The sequence below is a fragment of the Geotrypetes seraphini genome, chromosome 12 (genome assembly GCF_902459505.1).
Source record: "Geotrypetes seraphini chromosome 12, aGeoSer1.1, whole genome shotgun sequence".
Lineage (NCBI taxonomy): Eukaryota > Metazoa > Chordata > Amphibia > Gymnophiona > Dermophiidae > Geotrypetes > Geotrypetes seraphini.
Window position 1 is genome coordinate 82,043,527 of NC_047095.1, and position 24,816 is coordinate 82,068,342.

The window sequence follows — 24,816 nt, forward strand, 5'->3', positions numbered from 1 at the left end:
CTGTGGCCAATAGTGGGTAAGGTTTTTCTTCACATTGCGCAGTACGTGGACCATGTGACCCTGGTGGCTCTGGATTGGCCAGTGCTCTCATGATACACAGCTCTGGTTCATCTACTCATGGCAGACCCTTCCTCTGCCCCTCTTGAGCAATCTGCTGACTCAGGGTCCCAGTCCCATGTTTGATCAGAGTCTCTTGTCTTAGGGCTTAACTCTTGAAAGGGGAACACCTAAGCAATAAAAGTTATTCAGATCTTGGCAGTTAGGTGCGCATTTGGTACCTCTTCGAAGACTGTTCCACTCGGATGATTGTTCCCCTGTGTGCTTCCCTGCCGCATATCTTAGAGTTTTGGCAGGAAGGCCTGGAGCTCAGCCTTGCCTGGTCTTCTCTGAGGGTTCAGAGGATTTGGTAAGAGCATATAGTGTAGCTGGTTTTAAGAAAAGTCCATAGTCTGTTATTGAGAAAGACATGGGGGAAGCCACTGCTTGCCCTGTCTCGGTAGCATGGAATATTACTACTCTTTGGGTTTTGGCCAGGTACTGGTGACCTGGATTGGCCACCGTGAGCATGGGCTATGGGCTTGATGGACCATTGGTCTGACCAAGTAAGGCTATTCTTATGTTCAGGTGGCGGCCTTGTCTTCCTTTAGGGGTCTGTTGCATTGCCGACAGTTGTCAGCTCTTCCTGATGTGTGATTTGTTTCTTGAGGGTGACAAAGTTTATTCGATCTCCAGTTCGCTGTTTGGTTCCAGCTTGGGATCTCAATCTTGTGCTTATGGTGTTGATACATCCTCTTTTTGAGTCCCTTTTTTGTCCTACACTCTGAAGGACCTTACTTTGAAGATGGTTTTGCTTGTGCCATTTCTTTGGCACCTTTCTTTCGAAAGTCATCTCCCCTTTTCATGTGAATCAGACTGTTGCTCTTCCAGTTGTGGGTAGTCAGGAGAGTACTTTACAGCAGAGGCAGTGGCACAAGTTAGATGTCCGCAGAGTCCTCCATATTTATGTGAAAAGTACTCAGGAGTTCAGATGGTCAGATCATCTTTTTATTCTCCTGGTAGGCAGTTGTAAGGTGGAAATTGCCTCTAAGGCTTCGATCACATGCTGGATTAAAGAGACTATCGCTTCGGCGTACCTTCTTCAGAAGAAGCCAGTTCCTGATTTTCTCAAAGCTCATTCCACTCTGGGTCAGGTAGCTTCCTGGGCTGAGTCCTCTCTTGTGTTCCCAGTGGATATCTATAAGGCTGCAGTTTGGTCTTCTCTGCATTCGTTTGTGTGTCACTATTAGGTGGACGTTCAGGCGCATTGGGACTCTGTTTTTGGTAAGCGTGTTTTTGTGGGGACTCTTTGGGGGGTCCCACTCATGATGGGTACTGCTTTGATACATGCCATCAGTCTGTGCCGGTCTGGAGGGATGATAAAAAAGGAAGAATTAGGTCTTGCCTGCTAATTTTCTTTCTTTTAGTCCTTCCAAATCGGCACTGAACCAACCCAGTGTTTTTCTACTTGTTGATGCAAAGAGTCGGGTTTTTTTTCTCAGGAATGCGATCTCATGATTTTTGTTTCTTTTGCTTTTTTCTGGGGAGAATGTATAGTGATTGTGGAGTAGCGACATCTGGTGTAGCTGATGGACTGTAGGATTGTATTGGTTACCTGTTCGAACCTTTTCCAATAGTTGTGTTTTGTTTTGCACTATTACCTTTCGAAAAGAAGAAACACTGATTTTTTATTCTAGACCAGGGGTCTCAAAATCCCTCCTTGAGGGCTGCAATCCAGTTGGGTTTTCAGGATTTCCCCAATGAATATGCATGAGATCTATGTGCATGCACTTCTTTCAGTGCATATCTCTATGCTGGTGTGAGCTTTTCTATAACACACAAATTACAAGTGATTCAAAACACAGTAATCAGACTGATTTTCAGACTAAAAAAATACGGCATAATCTCCAAATACTACCACAAACTTCACTGGTTATCTATAAAAGTGCGTATTACATTCACGCTATCCTGCATCATGTTTGACACCCTCCGTGCCAACTCCTCAGAACAAATAATTCAACTCTTCTCCAATTCCCACTTCACTTCCACCAGGATCAATGACAAGAATCTATTAATGCTCTCCCCACTACCAAATGAGTCACAGCTGAAAATGTTCAAGAGGTTTTATGTAAAATTTAGCTATAGGATTTAAATGAACTAGGAACTTATTTGCTAGTTAGGTGTAGAAATGGATGTTTATTGCCCTACAAATGTTTTATGGACATCAGCTAGTATTATTAGTTTGAGGGCTTGGTGTGGTGCTTCTAATAAAGAATATATCAACAATTTGTTTTTCCCATTAGACTCTAGAGTCTGAAGAAGTGGATTTAAATGCTGGTCTCCATGGAAACTGGACCCTGGAGAATGCTAAGGCGCGTCTGAACCAGTTCTTCCAGAAGGAGAAGACCCAAGGAGAATATAAATATACTCAAGTGGGGCCGGATCACAACAGGTTTGCCAGTTTATCCATTCCCTTCTTTATAAGAATTGATAACTATATCCCTCTGGGAGGCAGGCTGGCTAGGCACTGGTAACATATATATAGAAGAGAGGCTTTTAAGAAATTACTACTAGAGATTACCTTTTTATTCTTCTGTTACTTATATGGTTCTACTTCTCTTGGGGATTGGTGCAAGCACAATAAGACCTATTTATTTAGGAAAAGAACAAAGCAGTTCTTCTGTCACTGAGTGCCCACTATGACAGGATGGGAGTTCACTCCGGTTTTGGTGCTTTTTTTTTTTTTTTAAGAAGATTGATTAAGCAAAAAATACTTGCAGTTAGGTTGATACAAGCAAACTTTTGACGATTTGAAGAATTAAGTCTCCCTATCACTGAAAAGTTGTTATGACAGGTCAGGAAATCATACTGTTAACTTTTTTTTTTTTTTTTTTTAACTGCCCTAAGGGCAAGAAGCCAAGGCTTTCTTTACTAAAGACTACTTTTTCTTTTTTAATGTTCTAATGCTTTTCACTGAGAAGGGGAGAGCTGAGACTGTCTAGGAGCGAGTCAGAATAAAACTGACAGGAGGAGGGGAGGGGGCTCGAGGAGTAGGGCAATCTGGCACATGCTCAGTAAGCTCAAAAGCTTACTTTAGCTAGGGGAAAGTACCGATGTCATTAGGCTCAGTCAGAGACTTCACCATCAAGTGGGGCTGCATATCCCCTGCATGTCTCCGGAGAACTGAGCCCATCATTTTGTCTGATCAAACAAGGGTGGTGCTTAAAATGGTGCTGAGAGGTGTGATTTAAATATAGTCAGACCAAATAAGGAAAAGGCAGCAGATAGAATTTGGACATAATTTCATGTATCTACAGGTTAGTGCTTATTTGAGAAGATATTCATCACTGCAGAGTATATTAGATTCATGCTCAGTATATTTGATATTTTGTTGAAGCTTGTTACTGAAAAATTTATTGGTCATTTAACGAAAGCCTTAGAACATTTATTAAATATAGGTTAAACCACCAATATTTTGGCGGTGCCAGCTAGTGTTTTTTACCATTAAAAAAAAAAAAAAAGAAGGAGATGCGTTTCATATCAATCAGCGCAAGTCTGTTTTTTCCTCATAGACTTGCCAACCCGTTCTTTTTACAGAGCGGTCTCTAGGATCGCGGAGACACTGCCAATTTTTATGTCTGCACCTCCGATGACGATGCAAGCCTGCACAGAAAGACTATCAGCGAAAAAACAGCTGACTGCTACGCCTCCCTCCCCTCCCGTATGCTTCTTCGGCTTGGGACTCACCATCAAGTGGGTGGGCGAGCAAGTGTGGCTGCATTCCCCTGCCTGTCTCCGGAGAAAGTAAAATTGCTTACCTGTAACAGGTGTTCTCCGTAGACAACAGGGGAATGCAGCCACACTTGCTCGCCCACCCACCATCCCCTTGTCTCCTCTTCTTTGCCTAGGAACGAAACTGACAGGAGGAGGGGAAGGGGTTCGAGGAGTAGGACAATCTGGCTTACTTCTAGCTAGGGGAGAGTACCGACATCATTGGCTCAGTCAGAGACTTCACCATCAAGTGTGGCTGCATTCCCCTGCTGTCTATGGAGAACATCTGTTACAGGTAAGCAACCTTGCTTATCCCATCATCATCCTATCCCCCTCTTCCTTGAGTAAAAATTTATCCAATCAGAATTGTGATTGGGCTTTAGAAACCAAGAAACACATTCTCACCTTCCATATGTCCACCCAGCTAAATTTTACCAAATATTTACTTACTGACTTCTTCTCCACTTCCCCTTTCCTAGGATGTCGACATGTTTCCTGGGTCCAAAACACAATTCATATCTCCCCCACAATCATTATATCTTTAGTCTTATTCTCAAAATCCAGCATCACTGTCCTGAAAAATTCCCCAAAGAACCATTAAGGGCATACTCAAAACTGCCTACTCACCATCCTTCCTCACTACCCAAACCACCCTCTCTTGCAGTCCCAGAATTGATGACCTCACTAGATTTATAACTGGGCATATAGCTCTAGTCGTTACTTTCTTTCCATGTATGTACCAGAACCAGAAACCCCTCCCCCCGGGATGCAATGATGAGAGAACAGAAACACGGGTGTCTGCCATACCTTCAAAGTGGTTCTAGAGCAGCTTTGCCTGCTCCAAAAAACTGAGATCGGGCCACTTCTGATCTTATGTATCTCAGGAGGAGGATGCCTGTCGTGCTGTATCCTTTTTATTGTTGGTGACTCTAGCCTTTAAGGAGGGAGCTCAGTAGGAATAATCAACTAGAGACTCATGCAGATCTTTGACTCTATGCCTTGGCTTTCACATTGACAAATAGGATGCTTAATTATACACAACTATACAAAGTAGGGTAAATATTATCAATTACTGATATTCAATTCATTAAAATGCTATACCAAGAATACCATAACATAAAATTAATTAAATGTATAGCAAATATGATGCTTGCAACAGATCTCAAGATCCATATTCTCTATGGAGGTAGTTCATTGATGTCAGTACCTCGCTGGACTTCTGAATTGATGTCATCTCCAATGCTTAATGAATCATGCCTATCTCCAGTGTGTAATGAGAAGAAACTTCCCTGTGGCGTAAGCATACTGCAGGGTATAGATGGGCTAATTCCAGGGCTTCCCTGTACCCACATCTTGTGAGACAGACCCAGGCCTAGACTTCTCCATTGGAATTCTTCTTTGGATCTTGAATTGAAATATCCTTGAGGTTTTGAAGAGAAGAATTCTGCTGGCTTACATCAGATCCCTCTTCTCTACATGAAAGGAGAAAGTCTCTCCATATGATCTTTTTTCAGTTTACAGTTTATTCTGCTTTGGTATACTGCCTATATTATAACATCTGATCAATTTATGTAATAATAATAATAACAGTTTATATATCGCAGTACCGTGAAGTTCTATGCGGTTTACAAAAGATTAAACAAAGGTACAAATTGGTTGAGCTTAAGAGAGGTGGAAGAAAGAGATTAATAGGTCAAGAAAACCATTATTGAGGAGAAAGAGATGTACAGTAATCTATAATAATAAAATGCTAGCCGCGCATGCGCACTCTCGCCGCGTGTTCCCTGAGATATGATCTGTCGGGCTGTGCTGGCGAGAATGCGCATGCGCGTACTACGTCACCAGCCGACGATCACCTCCACAAGCTGGGACTGGGGCACAAAGAGCGCCTCCTGCCCCCCCCCCACCGAAAAACGGAGCCGGCCCGGCCTCCGCGAAAGACCAGAGGAGTCCAGCAACTTTCCGACCCGGCTCTTGCGATGACCCCGCTGCCCGGGACCCGAGTCCTTTGCCGCCCCCCCTCCCCCCCCCCCCCCGTTCCCTTCCCTTCCCGCGGACCCAACTATGAACCTGGCGATTCAAGCAGCATGTGCAGCAGTCTTCACACGCTACTTCGGGCCCTTGTACTGCCCTGATTTGCTCTGCCGCGTCACCGATGATGTCATCAGGGGCAGACATATATTCTAGCACCCGTTAATGTAATGGGCTAAAATACTAGTATATAGATAAAACTAGTGTTTAAGCCCGTTACATTAACGGGTGCTAGAATATATGCCTGTCTGTCTTTCTTTATTTATGTCTCTCCCTGCTCCTGTCTCTTTCTTCCTTTCTTTCTGTCTCTCTCCCTCCTGCTATTTTTCTTTCTCTCCCTGGCACCCTTTGTCTGTCTGTCTGTCTCTCTCCCTGGCCTCCTTTGTCTGTCTGTATTTCTTTCTGTCTCTCCTTCCCCCCCCCCCCCACTTTCCTTTGCAGAAGCAGCAGCGGTATTTCCCTTCCCCTCCAGGTCCCTGTGAAGTAGTAGCAGCATTTTCTCCCCCCCCCCACCCCCCCACTTTCCTTTGCAGAAGCAGCAGCGGTATTTCCTTTCCCCTCCAGGTCCCTGTGAAGCAATTCCCTTCTCTTACCTGAGCTGTCCTGCTCCGTTCGGCCCCTCCCTGCGATCTGGCCTGCTCCATTCGGCCCCTCCCCCTTCCCTTCCTACAGGCTGGCCTGCTGCGGCCGAAGGTTTTTGTTTCAAGCAGGGCTGTGGAGTCGGTAGATAAATGTTCCGACTCCTCAGTTTTTTGTACTTCAGACTCCGACTCCAGGTACCCGAAATTTCCTCTGACTCCGACTCCATAGCACTGGTTAATTTTCAGATCATTAAAATGGAATGTCAAGTTGAGAGAAATGAGCATTATCCCAGGACAAGCAGGCAGCATATTCTTTACGCATGGGTGACGTCACCGACGGAGCCCTCGGTACGGACCTTTTTAACTAGAAAGTTCTAGTTGGCCGCACCACGCGTGCGCGAGTGCCTTCCCGCCCGACGGTTTCTTCGTTTCCGCGGAGCGAAGAAGACGCGTGTGTTTTTTCAACGGCCGTTGAAATCACTTTTTGCCTTCCCACTCGCGATTTTTTCCATTTTTTCTTCTTTTTTGCCTTCGGGTTTCTTTTTTCTTTGCTTTATAAAAAAAAAAAAAATAAAAAACTTATATTTTTTTTCCCCTTTTTTCGACTTTGCCCCGGCGGGGCCTGTTGCCATTATACAGGCCTCGGGGTTCGATTTTGCGGAGGCTGTTTTCCCCTTCATGCCCCCGCAGGTCGGTTTTAAGAAGTGCCAGCGGTGTGCACGCCCGATCTCCCTCACTGACCCACACAATTGGTGTTTACAGTGTTTGGGTCCGGAGCATCGGGCGGACTCCTGCACCCGCTGTGCCACTCTTAAAAAGCGGACGCTTAAAAACCGACAAATCCAACAAAATCTTTTGTTCGGCGCCGGGTCGACGATGGACTCCTCGGCATCGACAGCGGTACCACAGAAATCGGCACCGTCTACTTCGACGACGCCCAACCCCACATCGGCGTCTCTGGCGCCAGGTAAGCCGGCTAAGAAGCCTCCCTCTTCCCTCGAGCGTCCACCAGCCACAGTGGCGACACCGACCTTGCAGGCCTCGCGCCGACCCCGAAAGCGCTCCGCCCCGATTTTGGTGAGTGCCTCGTCATCGGCCTCCTCATCGCCGGGGCGTGGAGCGGCACCTAAGGAACCGAAGCAAAAGAAAGCTGTTCCGGTGCCACTTCTGGATGACCGTATTACGGCCATCCTCCAAGTTCAACTCCAGGACCAGTTGCAGCGTCAGCTCGAGCACCTGTTACCCACTATCCTGGCACCGCTCCTTTCGGTACCAGACCGGCCCGAGCCCCGTACCTAGCCCCCGGTATCCACCCCATCGGTACCAATCAACACCTCCATGCCGATTATTTCGGCTGAGCAACTTCATGCCCATCCGGTGGTTCACTCCCATACCACGACGGATCCTCCTCGGGACCGGTAAGGGCACCATACTTCCCGGGACCGGGATCGACGCCGGTCCTCTTCTCCCGGTACCGTTTCGGTGCGCTCTGGGAAATCTTTATCCAAGACTCACCATACCACACCTTCCACCCCGGTGTCTCGGCATGCACACCCAGAGGTCCGGGACCCAGACTTATGGGAAGAGTCCCCCCCCGGTACCGAGGAGGATCTCTCCTCATCTGATGAGGATCCATCGGCACCCGATGCCACCTCCAAAGCTGAGCAGTCCTCCTTTTCAAAGTTCCTCAGGGAGATGTCTGCAGCCTTATCCCTTCCTCTGGAATCAGACTCTAAAAAATCTCAAGCCTTCCTGGAGGCTTTAGATTTTGAACAACCTCCTAAGGAGTTCCTCAAGCTCCCCGTACATGACATCCTACGGGAGACCTTTTACAAAAATTGGGAGAACCCCCTTACGGTACCGGGGGCCCCCCGTAAACTGGACAACCTCTATCGTATAATCCCTATTCCAGGGTTCGACAAGTCTCAATTGCCCCATGAGTCCCTTCTTGTTGAATCCACCTTAAAAAAGACTCAGGGCTCCAGTGTCTATGCCTCTACCCCTCCTGGCAGAGAGGGTAAAACCATGGACAAGTTTGGCAAGAGGCTCTACCAGAATGCCATGCTGGCCAGCAGGGCGAACAATTATTCATTCCATTTTTCATTTTACATGAAACATTTGGTTCAACAGCTGTCCGCCGTCCAAAAATACCTCCCGGAGCGCAAGGTTCCACTTTTTCAGCAACACATCTCTGGCCTCCTTCAGTTGCGTAAATTTATGGTCCGCTCTATATACGATTCATTCGAGCTCACCTCCTGTGCCTCTGCCATGGCCGTAGCCATGCGCCGCCTGGCCTGGCTGAGAGTCTCAGACTTGGACATCAACCACCAGGATTGTCTGGCCAACGCCCCCTGTCTCGGAGATGAACTTTTTGGAGAGTCCCTGGATTCCACCACCCAGAAACTCTCGGCCCATGAAACCAGGTGGGACACCCTGATTAAGCCGAAGAAGAAGGCTCCACCTGCCCGACCTTACAGACCTCAATCCTCCTATCAGCGCAGGTTCTCAGCCAGGCCACTCAATCCGCCTTCTCAACAACCTCGGCGGCCCCGTCAGCAACAACACCATGCCCAGGCTCGTTCTCAGACCAATCAACCCAACAAGCCTCTTCAACCTGCAAAGCCTTCTCAGCCCTTTTGACTCTTCTCTCCAGGGCATAGCCAGTCTTCCACCTTCGCTACCTCTTCCACAACCAATCGGAGGTCGTCTCCGCATATTCTTCAGCCGTTGGGAGGTCATCACATCGGACCAGTGGGTCCTCAACATCATCCGCCACGGCTACTCTCTCAACTTCCAGACTCTTCCACCGGACAACCCTCCCGTAGAGTCTGCTTCACACTCATCTCAAACCCCCCTCCTGAGGGAGGTTCAATCCCTCCTCCTTCTCAATGCCATCGAAGAAGTACCTCCAGAACAATGGGGTCAGGGATTCTACTCCCGCTACTTCCTGGTACCCAAAAAGACGGGAGGCCTCCGTCCCATTCTCGATCTCAGGGACCTCAACAAGTATCTTGTCAAGGAGAAGTTCAGAATGCTCTCCCTTGCCACGCTCTACCCTCTTCTTTCTCAACAAGACTGGCTATGTTCCCTGGACCTCAAGGAGGCCTACACTCACATCTCAATCAATCCGAATTCTCGCCGCTACCTGCGTTTCCAGGTACTACACCGCCACTACCAGTACAAGGTGCTACCGTTTGGCCTCGCTTCATCACCCAGGGTATTCACCAAGTGCCTTATAGTAGTAGCGGCCTTCCTCAGGTCTCACAACCTCCAGGTGTTCCCCTACTTGGACGATTGGTTGGTGAAAGCACCTACATCTCAACTTGTGCTACAGGCTACTCATCACACCATCTCTCTCCTCCACCTCCTGGGGTTCGAGATCAACTACCCCAAGTCGCATCTGCTTCCCACCCAGCGACTTCAATTCATCGGAGCAGTTCTGGACACCACACTAATGAGGGCTTTTCTTCCCTCCGATCGTCAGCGGACCCTGCTCCATCTCTGTCGTCAGGTCCTCATGCATCCCTCCATTCCTGCCCGACAAATGATGGTCCTCCTGGGTCACATGGCCTCCACAGTACATGTCCTTCCTCTGGCACGTCTCCACCTCAGAACACCTCAATGGACTCTCGCCAACCAATGGTCACAGACTACGGATCTTCTTTCTCATCCCATCTCTGTGACATCATCTCTTCAGCAATCTCTCCAATGGTGGTTGAACTCCTCAAATCTTTCCAGGGGTCTGCTTTTTCATCTGCCCCCTCACTCTATGATCATCACCACGGATGCCTCCCCCTATGCGTGGGGAGCTCACCTAGGAGATCTCCGCACCCAGGGACTTTGGACCCCACAGGAGCGTCAACATCACATCAATTTCCTGGAACTCAGAGCCATGTTCTACGCCCTCAAGGCTTTCCAGCATCTTCTCTGTCCTCAGGTTCTTCTCCTGTGCACAGACAATCAAGTCGCCATGTACTACATAAACAAGCAAGACAGCACCGGATCTCGCCTCCTTTGTTTGGAGGCTCTACGCATCTGGACCTGGGCCACGGCCCGCAATCTCTTCCTCAAGGCTGTCTATATCCAGGGCGAACAGAACTCCCTGGCCGACAATCTCAGCGCATCCTTCAACCTCACGAGTGGACGCTGGACCCTCCAACACTCCACTCCATCTTTGCTCGCTGGGGCACTCCGCAGGTGGACCTCTTTGCAGCACCTCACAATCATCAGCTGCCCCAATTCTGTTCCAGACTCTTCTCTCCTCATCGTCTGGCCCCAGATGCTTTCCTGCTCGATTGGAGAGATCGGTTCCTGTATGCCTTCCCTCCACTTCCTCTGATGTTGCGGACCTTGTCCAAACTCCGCAAGGACAGGGCCACCATGATTCTCATCGCTCCTCGGTGGCCTCGACAACACTGGTTCTCCCTCCTGCTCCAACTCAGCTCCAGGGAGCCCATTCCTCTTCCTGTGTTTCCTACTCTACTTACACAGCAGCATCAATCTCTACTACATCCCAATCTGTCTTCGCTCCACCTGACAGCTTGGTTTCTCTCGGGCTGACCTCTCCTGAGAATCTATCTCAGCCTGTCCGTCTCATTTTGGACGCCTCCAGGAAACCGGCCACCCTCCAATGTTACCATCAGAAGTGGACCAGGTTCTCCTCGTGGTGTCTACGGCATCATCACGATCCCACCTCTTTAGCGGTGGAAACTGTACTGGAATATTTGCTCTCGCTGTCCAATGCTGGCCTCAAATCTACTTCCATCAGAGTCCACCTCAGTGCCATCACTGCGTTTCACGAGCCTATCCTCGGAAAACCTCTTACGGCTCATCCACTGGTTTCCCGGTTCATGAGAGGTCTCTTCAATGTCAAACCACCTCTGAAGCCTCCTCCTGTTGTCTGGGACCTGAAAGTGATTTTATCAGCACTCATGAAACCTCCGTTTGAGCCTCTTGCCACAACTTCGCTCAAATTTCTTACCTGGAAGGTGCTTTTCCTAATTGCCATCACCTCTGCCAGGAGGGTTAGCGAACTGCATGCACTGGTCGCCGATCCACCATTCACTGTTTTTCACCATGACAAGGTGGTCCTGCGTACCCATCCCAAATTCCTTCCAAAGGTGGTCTCAGCTTTTCACCTCAACCAGTCCATTGTGTTGCCCGTCTTTTTCCCTAAACCCCATTCTCATCCTGGGGAACAGGCGCTGCACACGCTGGATTGTAAGCGTGCCCTTGCCTACTACCTTGACCGTACCAGGGCTCACCGCTCATCTCCTCAGCTCTTTTTGTCATTCGACCCTAACCGTCTAGGTCGTCCTGTCTCCAAACGGACGCTTTCCAATTGGCTTGCTGCCTGTATTGCGTTCTGTTATGCTCGGGCCGGTCTCTCACTGGAAGGTGCTGTCACGGCCCACAGAGTCCGAGCTATGGCTGCTTCTGTGGCTTTCCTCCGTTCCACGCCCATCGAGGAAATCTGCAAGGCTGCCACTTGGTCCTCAGTTCACACGTTCACTACTCACTACTGTCTGGATGCCTTCTCCAGACGGGATGGACACTTCGGCCAATCTGTGTTACAAAATTTATTTTCCTAATGGCCAACCATCCCTCCTCCCTCTCTGTTAGCTTGGAGGTCACCCATGCGTAAAGAATATGCTGCCTGCTTGTCCTGGGATAAAGCACAGTTACTTACCGTAACAGGTGTTATCCAGGGACAGCAGGCAGATATTCTTATGTCCCACCCACCTCCCCGGGTTGGCTTCTTAGCTGGCTTATCCTAACTGGGGACCACGCACTCCTCCGTCGGGCGGGAAGGCACTCGCGCACGCGCGGTGCGGCCAACTAGAACTTTCTAGTTAAAAAGGTCCGTACCGAGGGCTCCGTCGGTGACGTCACCCATGCGTAAAGAATATCTGCCTGCTGTCTCTGGATAACACCTGTTACGGTAAGTAACTGTGCTTTTTCGACACCACCTTCTTTTTGCTTTTAATCAAGGTTCTAAGGCCGCAGAAGCTGATCGCAACATTTGTGCTGTGTATATAGTGGGTGCTATAGCTGAAAGAATCGCTCGTGATTGGTATGCCAAGTTCAAAAATGGAGTCGGTAGATAAATGTTCCGACTCCGACTCCAGGTACCCGAAATTTCCTCCTACTCCTTGACTCCGACTCCACAGCCCTGGTTTCAAGTTTTTAAAAGTGCCGGCGGCGGCTCCTCTCACACTGCTGATCCTCCTGTAAAGAGCAGCCTGCGATGGTGGCTGGCTTTAGCGAACCTCGCAGGCCGCTCTCCAGCCTCAGTAGCACGTTCCCTCTAACGCACGGGATTGCGTCAGAGGGAACGTGCTACCGAGTTGGAGAGCGGCCTGCGAGGTTCGCTAAAGCTGGCCACCATCGCAGGCTGCTCTTTACAGGAGGATCAGCAGCAGCGGTGGCGGCGAGTGAGGGCCGAGGTGTGTTCTCTGCCGAGGACACGGGCAGGGAGAGAGCTTGCCTGGCTTCCAGGGTGAGGGAGGAGGGTAGTGGGCAGAATGTTCACTGCCGCTGGGTTGGCTGCCACGGATCACACACCACAGCGGCAGGGAACACGAAATCCTAAGTGCACATGTGCGCTTAGGGTTTTATTATATAGGATAGGAAAAGTTAAAATTGCATCATAATAAAAGCTATAGAGTACAATAAGCCAAGACATGTCCTTCTGTTGACTCTTCTTTAAAAGCCAACCTTTACCTTCACCCAAACCCTATATAGAAACTTGGAAACATGATGGTAGATAAAGGCTGAATGGCCCATCCAGCTAGTCAGGATTTCCTTATGAATATGCATGAGAGAGAGTGCATATAATAGAGGTAGTTGGCTTGCAGATCTCGTATGCATTTTCATTTGGGATATCCTGAAAGCCCAACTGGCTGGTGGTCCCCCAAGAGAGGTTTGAGAACCACTGTACTAGATGGTCTTAACAGAAGTGGTGTGATGACCACCCATATCCTCCTCTGAGATAGTCATATGATTTTAAACATTTCATGGGTGAATTTGCAGAGCTGCAACATGGGTATCATCTTTCATGGAATGGGATTCTTGATGTGACAATAGATTTGGGCAGTCTGTCTTCCAGAATATTGTTGAGGGTTTAGAATCAATTCTCCTAGAACACATTTTCTTTTTTTTTTTAGGCTGCCTTCGTTAAAAAAAAAAAAAATTAAAAACTGGAAAAGGTTTATTGCAACAAGAAACATTTTTTGTTTCAGCAGCATATTTCATGTCCTTTTGAAAGCATCCTTTAACTAGGGAATCTTTTGTCCTCTGAGAAAGCCTAGTTGATTACCCATCTTGGTGAACAGCAGAATACAAATCATTACATAACATTCCCACCTCTAGGAATTCTCTCAAACTCGACTATTTCATTAACTAAAGAAGTCCTAAATGACAATGCAAGGTGTTGGGAAATTGGGTACATGAATGGTAGTGCCTTTTCAAGCCTTTCAGAAGCTTTTCTGAGCTGAAGAGGTTTATCCAGGTGTCATCACCCACTTATGAGGATCTGTTTCCTGCTGTCTATGGAGAATACCTGCTATAGGTAAAGAGCTAAGTTTTCTCCACTATTAAACAGTTGTGTAGTTGCAATCAATTAAAATGTTTGTTGTTTAATGAGCTGAATGCCTGTATGAGAACAGACCATGGTAGCAAGTGTTTTTTCTTGACAGAAATTGATGGAACTTGAAAGGGACAAAAGCAGTAAATCAAAATACTGTATATGATTGTGCTGATTGATCTTAACCTGTATATTCTCTCCAGGAGAAGAGAGCCTGAAAGTTCCCTGACATACATTCAGATCATTTTCTTTGGGTCTAAACGGTGCAAGGCTTCTAAAGATAGGGAATGTAGTTGGTGACAGTATGTTTCTCAGCCCGCTTGCTGCTATTCCAGAGAGTGTTTCTGGGACTTGTATTTCCTATCCCAGGAAGACTCGCAGTACTTAACACTTTGTGCAAGAAGCCCTACTTCCCAATTTGGCTGTGTGAAGGCTGTTCTAGGGAATGGTCCAAGACTTGATGTCTTATAAGACTGCTATTATTGGGAAGAGGGGGGAGATAGAAACCATTTAATTGTGAAACATTCTTTCTGGGGAGTGCAAAATAAATAAGGGATTGGGACTTGTATACTGCTTTTTTTTGTAGTTTTACAACCACACTCAAAGCGGTTTACCTCACAATCTATCTAATGTACCTGTACTCCAAAGAATGGTAGCAATGAATTTATTTAGACTTAAGACGGGAAATAGTTTGGGGATATATTTTGATGGGGAATTTGTGCTATATAAGTTCAGGCATCACTGTAACATACTGAACATAGCCTGATTGGGCAGAACAGCAATCTATTTTTAGGGAGTCCTGTTGTCAGCAATAAGGTGTGAATAATATATAATTGTCATATGGATTAGGACAGTAATGCTGAAAAGGGGTGACTGGTGACACCAGGAATCTGCCTTCATTCACACATGTGATACTGCTTAGGCTGTACTAAGCAATCCCATGGGAAGTTGTGTTGAACTCACTGATTCCTGGTGTCACTGTTCCCCCCCCCAGGTGGAGGAGAAAACATTGAATGATGACTATAAGCTTGGCTGAGAAGCATACTGTCTTGGTCGTGGCAGTAGTGAAGGGCGGACACTAGGCCTGAAAGGTCAGTGATGTGTAGATATCTGATGTCTGATTACTTTGGGTTTTTTTGCAGCTAAAGATTGACACAATTTAAGTTTACATGAAAGCTAGTTTATCTATTGTATCCCTGTGTGTGTGGCTTTCATTGGGATCACATTCAAATAACTGTTATAAAATGTTAGTTTCCTCCTCTTCCTTTCAGACCAGTAGGTTGTGTCTCTTACCAGCAGAGGGAGAAAAAAATATCTCCAGTGATGATAATGCTGTGTAAAGACTGTTGCCAGTGAACAAGTCTCGATATTATTTTTGCTAAAATAAAATGGGGATATGGTTTCATAGATTGGGCTTCCAGACCAACAGACCTTGAGGCTGTTTATCCTTGGGGGAGTAGAGGAGGTCTGAAGTAGAGAATGACACAGGGACAAATTTTTCCCCGTCCCGGTGAGTTCTTTCCCTGTCCCATTCCTGCAAGCTCCGTCCTCATCTGCACAAGCCTCAAACACTAAAATCATAAGTGTTCGGGGCTTGTGTGGTTAAGGCAGAGAAAGGGACAATGGCAAAACTCGTGGGGACAGGGAAATTGAGTTCTTGCATTCTTTAGTTCAGTGGTCTCAAACTCAAACCCTATGCAGGGCCACATTTTGGATTTGTAGGTACTTGGAGGGCCTCAGAAAAAATAGTTGATGTCTTATTAAAGAAATGACAATTTTGCATGAGGTAAAACTCTTTATAGTTTATAAATCTTAACTTTTGGCTATGTCTTAATAATAATTGTAATTTATAGCTAAAGAGACATATGATCAAGAAACTGTTTTATTTTACTTTTGTGATTATGATAAACATACCGAGGGCCTCAAAATAGTACCTGGCGGGCCGCGAGTTTGACACCACTGCTCTAATTTGAAGTCGGTGGGGGGTGGGGGGGAGGTTTTCTGTGAATTGCCCTTTCTTAGAGTGATTGCTAACCAATTTCTGGGATTCCTGGGGATTGTCCCTTCTCAGCAGTGCTTCCCCTGTATTATTCTCTCTTCTCCTCATAGCAAAGTTTTGAGGGAGCTCTGTTTTAGCTGAAAGGAGGGTGCCTTTCCAATCTTCCATTTGAATACTCAACTAGCAATCAGGTGTGTGGTCAGGAGTGAGCACTTTAGGACTCATAGAGGTATAGTCAAGCAGCAAAGTCAGAGCAGGTTCAAGAGCGGGTGAAATATCTATTGCCAGATTGATAAAACCTTCCTTTTCTGTGATGGTGGGTTATGCACTAGGGATAACAGCTGTGACAACGCACAGCTCCTAATTGACTGCATTATTAGAGTCTGTGGCTGCAAAGATAGGGTGTAGGAGGAGTTCCTTAGTCTGGGAGGCATGGCCACTTTGTCCCCTCAACACATGCTTTGCTACTAGGCTTTTTGTTCCAGCAGAAGCCTGGTAGCTGTCTCTTGGGACAGTCTTGGAGCCCTTCCTTTACTGGACAGAGATCCAATTAGCTTAGACAAGCCAATGTGGTCCTTGACTAGACAGAGATAACAAGTCGTCCTTGTGGAGTTCTTGAAGGAGACCCATTGCTCTTTGGGCAGCTTTGCCAAAAAAGAGCTCTCATTGGAAGATGAAGATTTGGGTGTAATACTTCATAAATAGGTATTGCCCTACTAAATGCCCAGCTCTCATCTTTCCTGTAGTTAACAGAGATGTTTTGAGGAGGAGGTGGAAAGTGATCAAATTCTGGAAAGTCTGAAGTAGTACAAGATGTTCCCTATAAAGCTGCAATGAAAATGGTCATGACAGAATGGGGAGATCCTGGATGCTGGTTTTATGGTGAGAAACACACTGAGCATTTTGAGGACGAAGGCAAAGACCTCTCTTGAGTTGTGGCCGCTCTGCTTAGGGGGATCTGGTTGTCTTCACGTTCTTTTCCTATGCACCATGATATTTGGGATGTGGTACATGAACAATGGAAGACTCCAGATGTGACCTTTTGCTTAGCGTGATCTATGACCTGGCTCTAGCCTATTCCTGATGGGGATAGGGATACCTTTAAGTCTCCTGTGGTCTCTGCTATTGCACATAGACATACGGTGCTGATTGAAGGCGGTTCATCCTTGAGAGACCCCCAGGACCATAAGATGGAGTATCTCCTTAAGCAGTGTTTTAATGTGGCTGCCTTGGCGGTCCAGGCGGCGATGTGTGGCAGTCTGGTGGCCTGGGCTTGTTTTCGGTGGTCTGAGTGGGTCCTTGACTGGGAGTCTGCTGACTGGTCCTTGGTGGATCAGGAGGTAGCTAAGATTGAGCTTGGCACGTAATCTTTCTGATGCCATGTATGATTTGTTGGAGGCTTCTGCCAATTCCATGATCCTTGGAGTGGCCACTTGCCATACTCTGTGGCTTCGGAGTTAGTCGGCGGATGTGGTCTCTTTAATATGTAAGCTCAGTAAATTTCCCTTTCGGGGTTCTTTCCTTTTTGGGGAGGAGTTGGATAATCTTGTTCAGGCCTTGAGTGACTCTTAAGGTGCCTCGGCTTCTGGAGGACCAACCTTAGCTGGTGTCTTGGGGTGGCACCAGCCGTGGGCGTTTGTGTGAGTTTCGTTGGTATTGTCCTGGCCATGGCTCAGCCTTCTTACTTTCCAGAGGGCGCTCCTTTCAGTCCTTTCGGGGAGCCTGCTGGGGGGGGGGGTTGTTTTGCCACTGGTGCCTCCTCTTCTGCCCTTCCAGCCCAATGACTCATTGCGGGACCTTCCCCCGGTTCTGTTAGGAGCCTGGTTATGGGATTTTTACCGGGGGTGGGCTGAGATCATAACAGATCAGTGAGTCCTAAAAGTGATTTGGGACGGCTATGCTCTCAAGTCTGGAAGCAGATGCTTTTCTACTGGATTGGACTCACAAGTTTCTCTATGCTTTTCCTCCTATCCCTCTCATTCTCAAAACACTTGTCAAGCTCAAGCAGGAGTCCGTCACCATGATCCTTATAGCTCCCTGGTGGCCCAGACAGCCCTGGTTTTCCCTGCTACTTCAACTCAGTATGAAGGAATCAATACCTCTTCAAATTTTCCTGTCTCTTCTCACACAAAATCACAGATCTCTTCTGCATCCCAATCTTTCAGCATTGCACCTGACAGCTTGGTACCTCTTAGCCTAACGTTTGGCTGACCTTCATTTTTCTCAGCATGTCAGACTAATCTTGGAAGCATCCAGAAAACCATCAACGCAGCAGTGTTACCAGCAAAAATGGACACGATTTTCCACCTGGTGTGCTCTTCATCATCATGAGGCTAAATCAACCTTTGTCTGTTCAATATTGGACTATCTATTACATTTATCCAATTCAGGTCTCAAAACCACTTCAATTAGAGTTCATCTCAGTGCTATCAATGCTTTCCATGAGCCAGTCGATGGGAAATCTCTCACTGTTCATCCTCTTGTGTCCAGATTCATGAAAGGACTTTTCAATGTTAAACCATCTCCAGTGGTTTGTGATCTTAATGTGGTCCTTGCTGCTTTGATGAAGCCTCCTTTTGAACCAATGTCTGTGGCTCATCTCAAGTACATTACTTGGAAAGTGGTCTTTCTCATCTCCCTTCAGCTCGATGAGTCATTGAACTTCAAAAACTGGTAGTGAAGCCCCCTTTCACAGTATTACATCATGACAAAGTGGTGCTTCGCACCCTTCCTAAGTTATTATACTTCCAGTATTCTTTCCTCAGCTTCACTCTCATCGTGGGGAAATGGCTTTTCACATTCTGGACTGCAAACAAGCACTGGCCTACTATTTGCAGAACATACAACTGTACAGAACGTCTTCTCAGCTATTTGTCTCGTTTGATCCTAACAAGTTGGGACATTCAGTATCTAAGAACGATTTTCACATGGTTGACCTCTTATATCTCTTTCTGTTATGCTCAGGCTGGGCTACAACTGGGGAGTCGTGTCACAACCCACAAAGTCAGGGCTATGGCAGCTTCAGTTGCTTTTCTTCGCTCCACTCCTATTGATGAAATCTATAAAGCTGCTACTTGGTCCTCAGTTCACACATTCACATCACACTACTGTCTAGAATCTTATTCCAGACAGGATGGTCACTTCCGCCTAGCAGTATTGCAAAATTTATTTTCCTAATGGCCAACTCTCCCTTCATCCCATTATAGTAAGCTAGGGAGTGACACATGCGAGAATATGCTCCTTGCTTGTCCTGGGATAAAGCACAGTTTCTTACCGTAACAGATGTTATCCAGGGGCAGCAAGCAGATGTTCTCACAACCTCCCCACCTCCCCTGGTTAGCTTCTTAGCTTGCTTAACGAACTGAGGAGCTGTGAGCAGGAAGGCACTCGGCGCATTTGTGGTGCGGGCAGTTCGCAGACTTTCTCAAGTTCTTAAAGTGGCGATACACTTTTAAAGCTTTCCTTACTGGGGCTCCCTGGATGATGAGAATATCTGCCTACTGTCCCTGGATAACACCTGTTACGGTAAGTAGCTGTGCTTTACAAGCGGGGTGGCGTTAGGTGTTGAAAGCAGCCTCGAAAAAATAAGCTTTTAGCCTGGATTTTGAATACTGCCAGACATGGAGCTTGACGTACCAACTCAGGCAAATCTGTTTCAGGCATACGGTGCAGTAAGATAGAAGGGGCAGAGTCTGGAGTTGGCAGTAAAGGAGAAGGGTACAGTTAAGAGACTTACCTGGTGAACCGAATTCCTGGGGAGGAGTAGAGGAAGATATACTGAGCAGCTGTCATCACTGGAGATGTTTTATTTCCTCTGCTGATAAAGGGGATATCCATTGGTCTGACAAGAGTCGAGGAAAGAAAATTAACAGGTAAGCCTAAATACAGTGGTGTAGTAAAAGGGGGAGAACACAGGCACCCATCCTACTCTCCACCCCACCCATTCCTTCCAAGCAACCCCTCCCTGTTGGCGCGTGCGTGCTGCTTCCCTTCCCCTGAACCTCTGTAACGTTCCTGGCATGATCAGCAACCCCCAACTTGCTGTCTGTGCCAGTTTCAGCTCTTCCTCTGATGTCACTTCTTGGACATGCACCTAGGAAGTGACATCAGAGGAGGAGCTGGCGCGACAGCAGTTTGGGGGTTGCTGCTCACCCTAGGAATGTTAACAGAGGTATGGGGGAAGGGAAGTGGCGTGCACACACAGCAGGAGGGGGTGGGGAAGGAGCATGTGGAGGTGAGAGGGTGGAGGAGGGTGCCACCGCCCCAGGCACCTCTCACACTTGCAATGCCACTGCCTAAATATTGCAATTTATTTTCAATTTTAATTTGGAGCTATTTTTATTTACAGATGATAACATGAGGGCCTGGGTATAGGTATACCATGAGATTACTATATACTGGTGTTGTGTTTGTTCTCTCATATCTGCCTCTGTTCTCATGTTGTCTCTTGCTAAGCAGGTTTCTACAAATAAGAATTCCAGATAGCTCCAGCTTGCTTTCTAAGCAGTTCTGTCAGCTGGCCACATGCATTGTCATCCTTAGAAAGAATATGGCTATCGAAGGAGTTCATTCTCATTCTATTTTAACACCGATTTTGAAAGAAAAAAAAATTAGAACACAGCCTTGTTTTCCTCTCCCTATCCCTATAATGCAGGGGTGCTGCCCACACTTTTTTGGCTTGTGAGCTACTTTAAAAATGGCCAAGTTAAAATGATCTACCAACAATAAAATTTAAAAAAAACACAAAGCACACTGTACACAGAGAAAATGTTAATTATCATTTGTATTCAGGTTTTTTTTTCAGAGGTCAAGGCAGATGAGTTTAAAATATACAATGTCACCTCAGTAACAACTATACAAAAATAGACAAATATTCCCCCTCCTCTTTTACTAAACCATGATAGCGTTTTTTAGCTCAGGGAGCTACGCTGAATGCCCCTTGCAGCTCCCGACGCTCATAGGCTCCCTGCGCTAAAAACCACTATTGCGGTTTAGTAAAAAGGGGGCCATAGTGCAAAATATAGACAGCAGATATCAATTCTCAAAACGGACACATTTTGATCACTAAATTGAAAATAAACTTATTTTCCTATCTTTTTGTCTGGTGATTTCATGAGTCTGGTTATACTTCCTTCTTCTGTAAATCCAATATTTCTTTCTGCCCCCTCCCCTTTTCTTTCTGTCTCTCTCCCCCCCCCTGCCTGCCTGTCTTTCTCTCTCCCCCTGCCCCCCTCCTTATTTCTACCTTTCTTGACTTTTTCTTTCTCTCTCCCCCTGCCCCCCAAGCCATCGTGCCGATTTCTCCACTTCCCCGATTCTTTCCCTAACCCCCCTCCCCCATGCCATCACGCCGATTTCTCTCTGCTTCCCCAAGCCAGGCCGGGCGCGTATAAGCGCCGGGCCCACAAGCCTTCACCTCGGACATCAGTTCTAATGTTGGAGCGGAAGTTCCAGGCCAGCCAGGCAGTGATTGGCTGGCCCAGAACTTCCTCTCCAATGTCAGAATTGACGTTGGAGGTGAAGTCTTGTGAGTTCGTCACTTGTACACACCTGGCTCTGGGAGGCAGGAAGAAAAAGATCACAAAGGCAACGCGATCGACCATTTGGACACCCCTGCTTTACAGTATAAAGAATCCCCCAATTAACTTTTTTTTAACTAATATTTTGGATGCCTACTGTTCTTGAAAATGTAGGGCAAAACAAAAGAAGTCCACCAAAATAGTTATACAGAAACAAAAACAAGGCAGAAAACAAAAAAAACCTGTGAAACTGATGATCTTGATAAAACCTTTATTTGAACAGGGTGCAAAGAAGTATCAAATTAAAATGTTCAACAACACAAAGGCAAGGGACTGTAAAGGCGATGATGGTACCACTGGCAACCATAGTTGAGTGACAACACTGAACAAAGTTGGTTGTTGGGTCTAAGCACTTTATATCATTAAACAATTATTTATGTTTATTTATTGAACAATTTAAATTATCTAGAGCTGTGATATTGGATTGTGATTATATATATCATCACAGAATATTCGCATCTATTTCCATAGTAGCTGAGTACAACAACACAGAGACACAATATATGAGTTGTGGCATAGACCCGACATGGGCTTTGTTTCGGTTGTGGAAACAACCTTCTTCTTGTTTGGACCCCAGAAGAAGGTTGTTTCCACAACCAAAACACAACCCCTGTCAATTATATGTCACAACTCATATATTGTGTCTCTTTGAGTTCTTGAAAATGCAACTTCTCTTGCAAAAATCTTCACACCTCGGTACATTCATCACACTCTGCAGTACAAATTTTTTAAAAAATATATTAAAATAGGAGTTTCTCATTGATCTACACAACATACTCACTTTTTCAGTATGAAAGAAGAGTTAAAAGATTACACAAAGTAATTAAGAATAAGAAACCAAAGTCTTGATTGCATAAGTCTTCATATCCCTTGATTCAGTTCTTGATGAAAGCCACTTTTGCAGTTATGATAGCCACAAGTTGTGTAGCATAAATATTTACCAATTTTACACAGCAGAATGAGACAGTGATGCTTCCTTTTTTTTTTTTAGGGGGAGGCAGATAGTTCAAGCACTTTCAAATTTAGCTGAGGATTATCTAGATTACAGTCTTCAGATCTTGCTATGGATTCTGTTAGATTCAAGACTTACTTTGGGCTAGATGCACTAAAGATACCGACTTGATTGCTGTTGGCCGATTCTCTGACCGATTCTCCAGCAGCGATTGATGCCTTGTCAAGTTTCCGTGCAACTGATCAATCGCTCAGTGAGTGATTGACACATGCGCAGAGCCCTAACAGCTGTGACAGGGGAAGCAGCCAACTGTCACTGCTGTTAGATCTTTTTTTTATAATAGTACAGATGTTGTGTGTGTCTTACACATACACAATCTGTATTATTAAGAAAAAAGCCTCCCCCCGAGCCACCGTCCATCCACCTTCCCCGGAACCCCACAAAATGGCAGGAGTGATGCCCACTCCTGACTGACACCCCCCTTCCCGACGATAAAATGGCAGGAGGGATGCCTACTCCCCCCCACACCAAAAAAAAAGGGATTCTCACTCACTCCTGCCACTGGAGGCCCCCCATGACCCCCCCTCAGCCTCAGAAGAAGGACTGAGCACCCCTCCTGCTCCCGACTTAAAAAAGATATGAAGTGGGGGGTTGAGGGGGCCTCCGGTGGCAGGAGGGAGTGTGCACATCTCCTGCCTTTTTTTTTTGGGGGGGGGGGCAGGGGTTGATTGGCTGGGGGGGGCAATTGGCATGGGGGGCCTTCGTATCAGGAGGGAGTGGGCATCCTTCCTGCAGTTTTGCCAAGGGAGTTTCATCGGGATGGCAGGAGGGAGTGGGCATCCTTTCTGCCATTTTTGAGTTTAGGAGGACAGTGCCTCAGGGGGAGGGTGTGTTTGTCAGGGGTTGGTGGGGTGGGGCCATCATCAGGGGTGGGGGGGGGGTCTCTTTATCTTTTTTTTAAGGGTCAGATATTTTGTGTGTAACGCACGCAAAATATCTGTGCCATTGAAAAAAACCAGGCAGACCTGTCAGTAACACAGTTATTAAAAACAGTAATTTTGCCAAAATTATTTACCTAACGTAAATACCCAATTGGCAACTAAAGTTTGCAGTGACCGGTACGGGAAGCACAAATTATTGACTTGAAATAAAATGAGCTTCAGAACTAACTAGCTGATAATACAGCCCAGCTTAACCAATGAGCCATAAAAGGCTCCAAAGTGCTCAAATCATTGGCTCCTCTAACTGGAGGGGAAAGCACAGTTAAAAAAAAAAAAAAAAAATTTGGCAGACAAACGCTGCTAATGAGAAAAACCTGTGCTCACACCAACCAGTTGAGCAATCAAAGTTTATAAAAATGCCCCGAACTTGGTCACGGCATACATAAAGGTGTAAAATAGAAAGCAAACATCAATAGCAAAATGTCACAAAAAAAAGAAGAAAATAAACTCCAGCAGTACTTATCTCCAAAGGATTACATCCGTGTAGATGCAAAGGATCCAAATGTGACAAAAAAAACCCAACACTGTCCAAACAAGTATTTGCAATCCAAATGTAGCCAGAAGAACCAGTCACAATCTTTCCCTTTCATCAAGAGCCTTGTTTCTCAGGCAAGTTGTTATGTTGTCTCCAGCTTCCTTCTTTCTTGAAACAGCATAATTTAGTGAAACAAGGCTCTTGTTGAAAGGGAAAGATTGTGACTGGTTCTTCTGGCTACATTTGGATTACAAATACTTATTTGGGACAGCGTGTTTTTTGTCATGTTTGTATCCTTTGCATCTACACGGATGTGATCCTTTGGAGATAAGTACTGCTGGAGTTTATTTTCTTCTTTTTTTGTGACATTTTGCTATTGATTTTTGCTTTCTATTTTCAGCTTTCTATTTGCTGATAACAGTTACTGACAGTTCTAGACAAATCAGTTTTTACGATCGCTAAAACCCCATCTGGAATAGCCAAGCGATGTTAGTGCATAAATCGCTTAGCTATTTTGCATGGGGTTTTAGCTAATTTGCATAGCTGGATTGAAAAATGGGTGATCGAGGGGAAGAACACACAATGGGCTGTTTTGTGCATCAGGTCGGTGACAGCCATTGTCGTTAAAGCTGTGAAAACAGGTTTAGCGATGATCGCTGACTTTAGTGTATCTAGCCCTTTGTGCTTTTAGGATCACTGTCCTGCTGGGTGGATGGTTTTCCCAGGCCCAGATATGTGCCAGACTGGAATGAATTTTCCTACATGATCTGTAATACTTTTCATTCTCCATCTTTACCTCGATCTTC

General features: G+C 46.3%; 1 protein-coding gene across 2 annotated transcripts in view; it reads left to right on the forward strand.

Annotated features, from left to right (window-relative positions):
• Positions 1-24,816, forward strand: part of DHX9 (DExH-box helicase 9) — a 287,744-nt gene that overhangs the window by 33,073 nt on the left and 229,855 nt on the right. Inside the window, exons 1-2 of one of the 2 annotated variants that reach the window (XM_033916168.1) lie at positions 2,473-2,488; positions 14,999-15,095. Coding sequence is in view for 1 of the 2 variants with exons in the window: in XM_033916167.1 (XP_033772058.1) it covers positions 2,340-2,488 (149 nt within the window). In the remaining variant the exon portion in view is untranslated. Of the gene's footprint in view, positions 1-2,339; positions 2,489-14,998; positions 15,096-24,816 lie in introns of those variants that run through there. The other variant, XM_033916167.1, reaches the window with a different exon arrangement.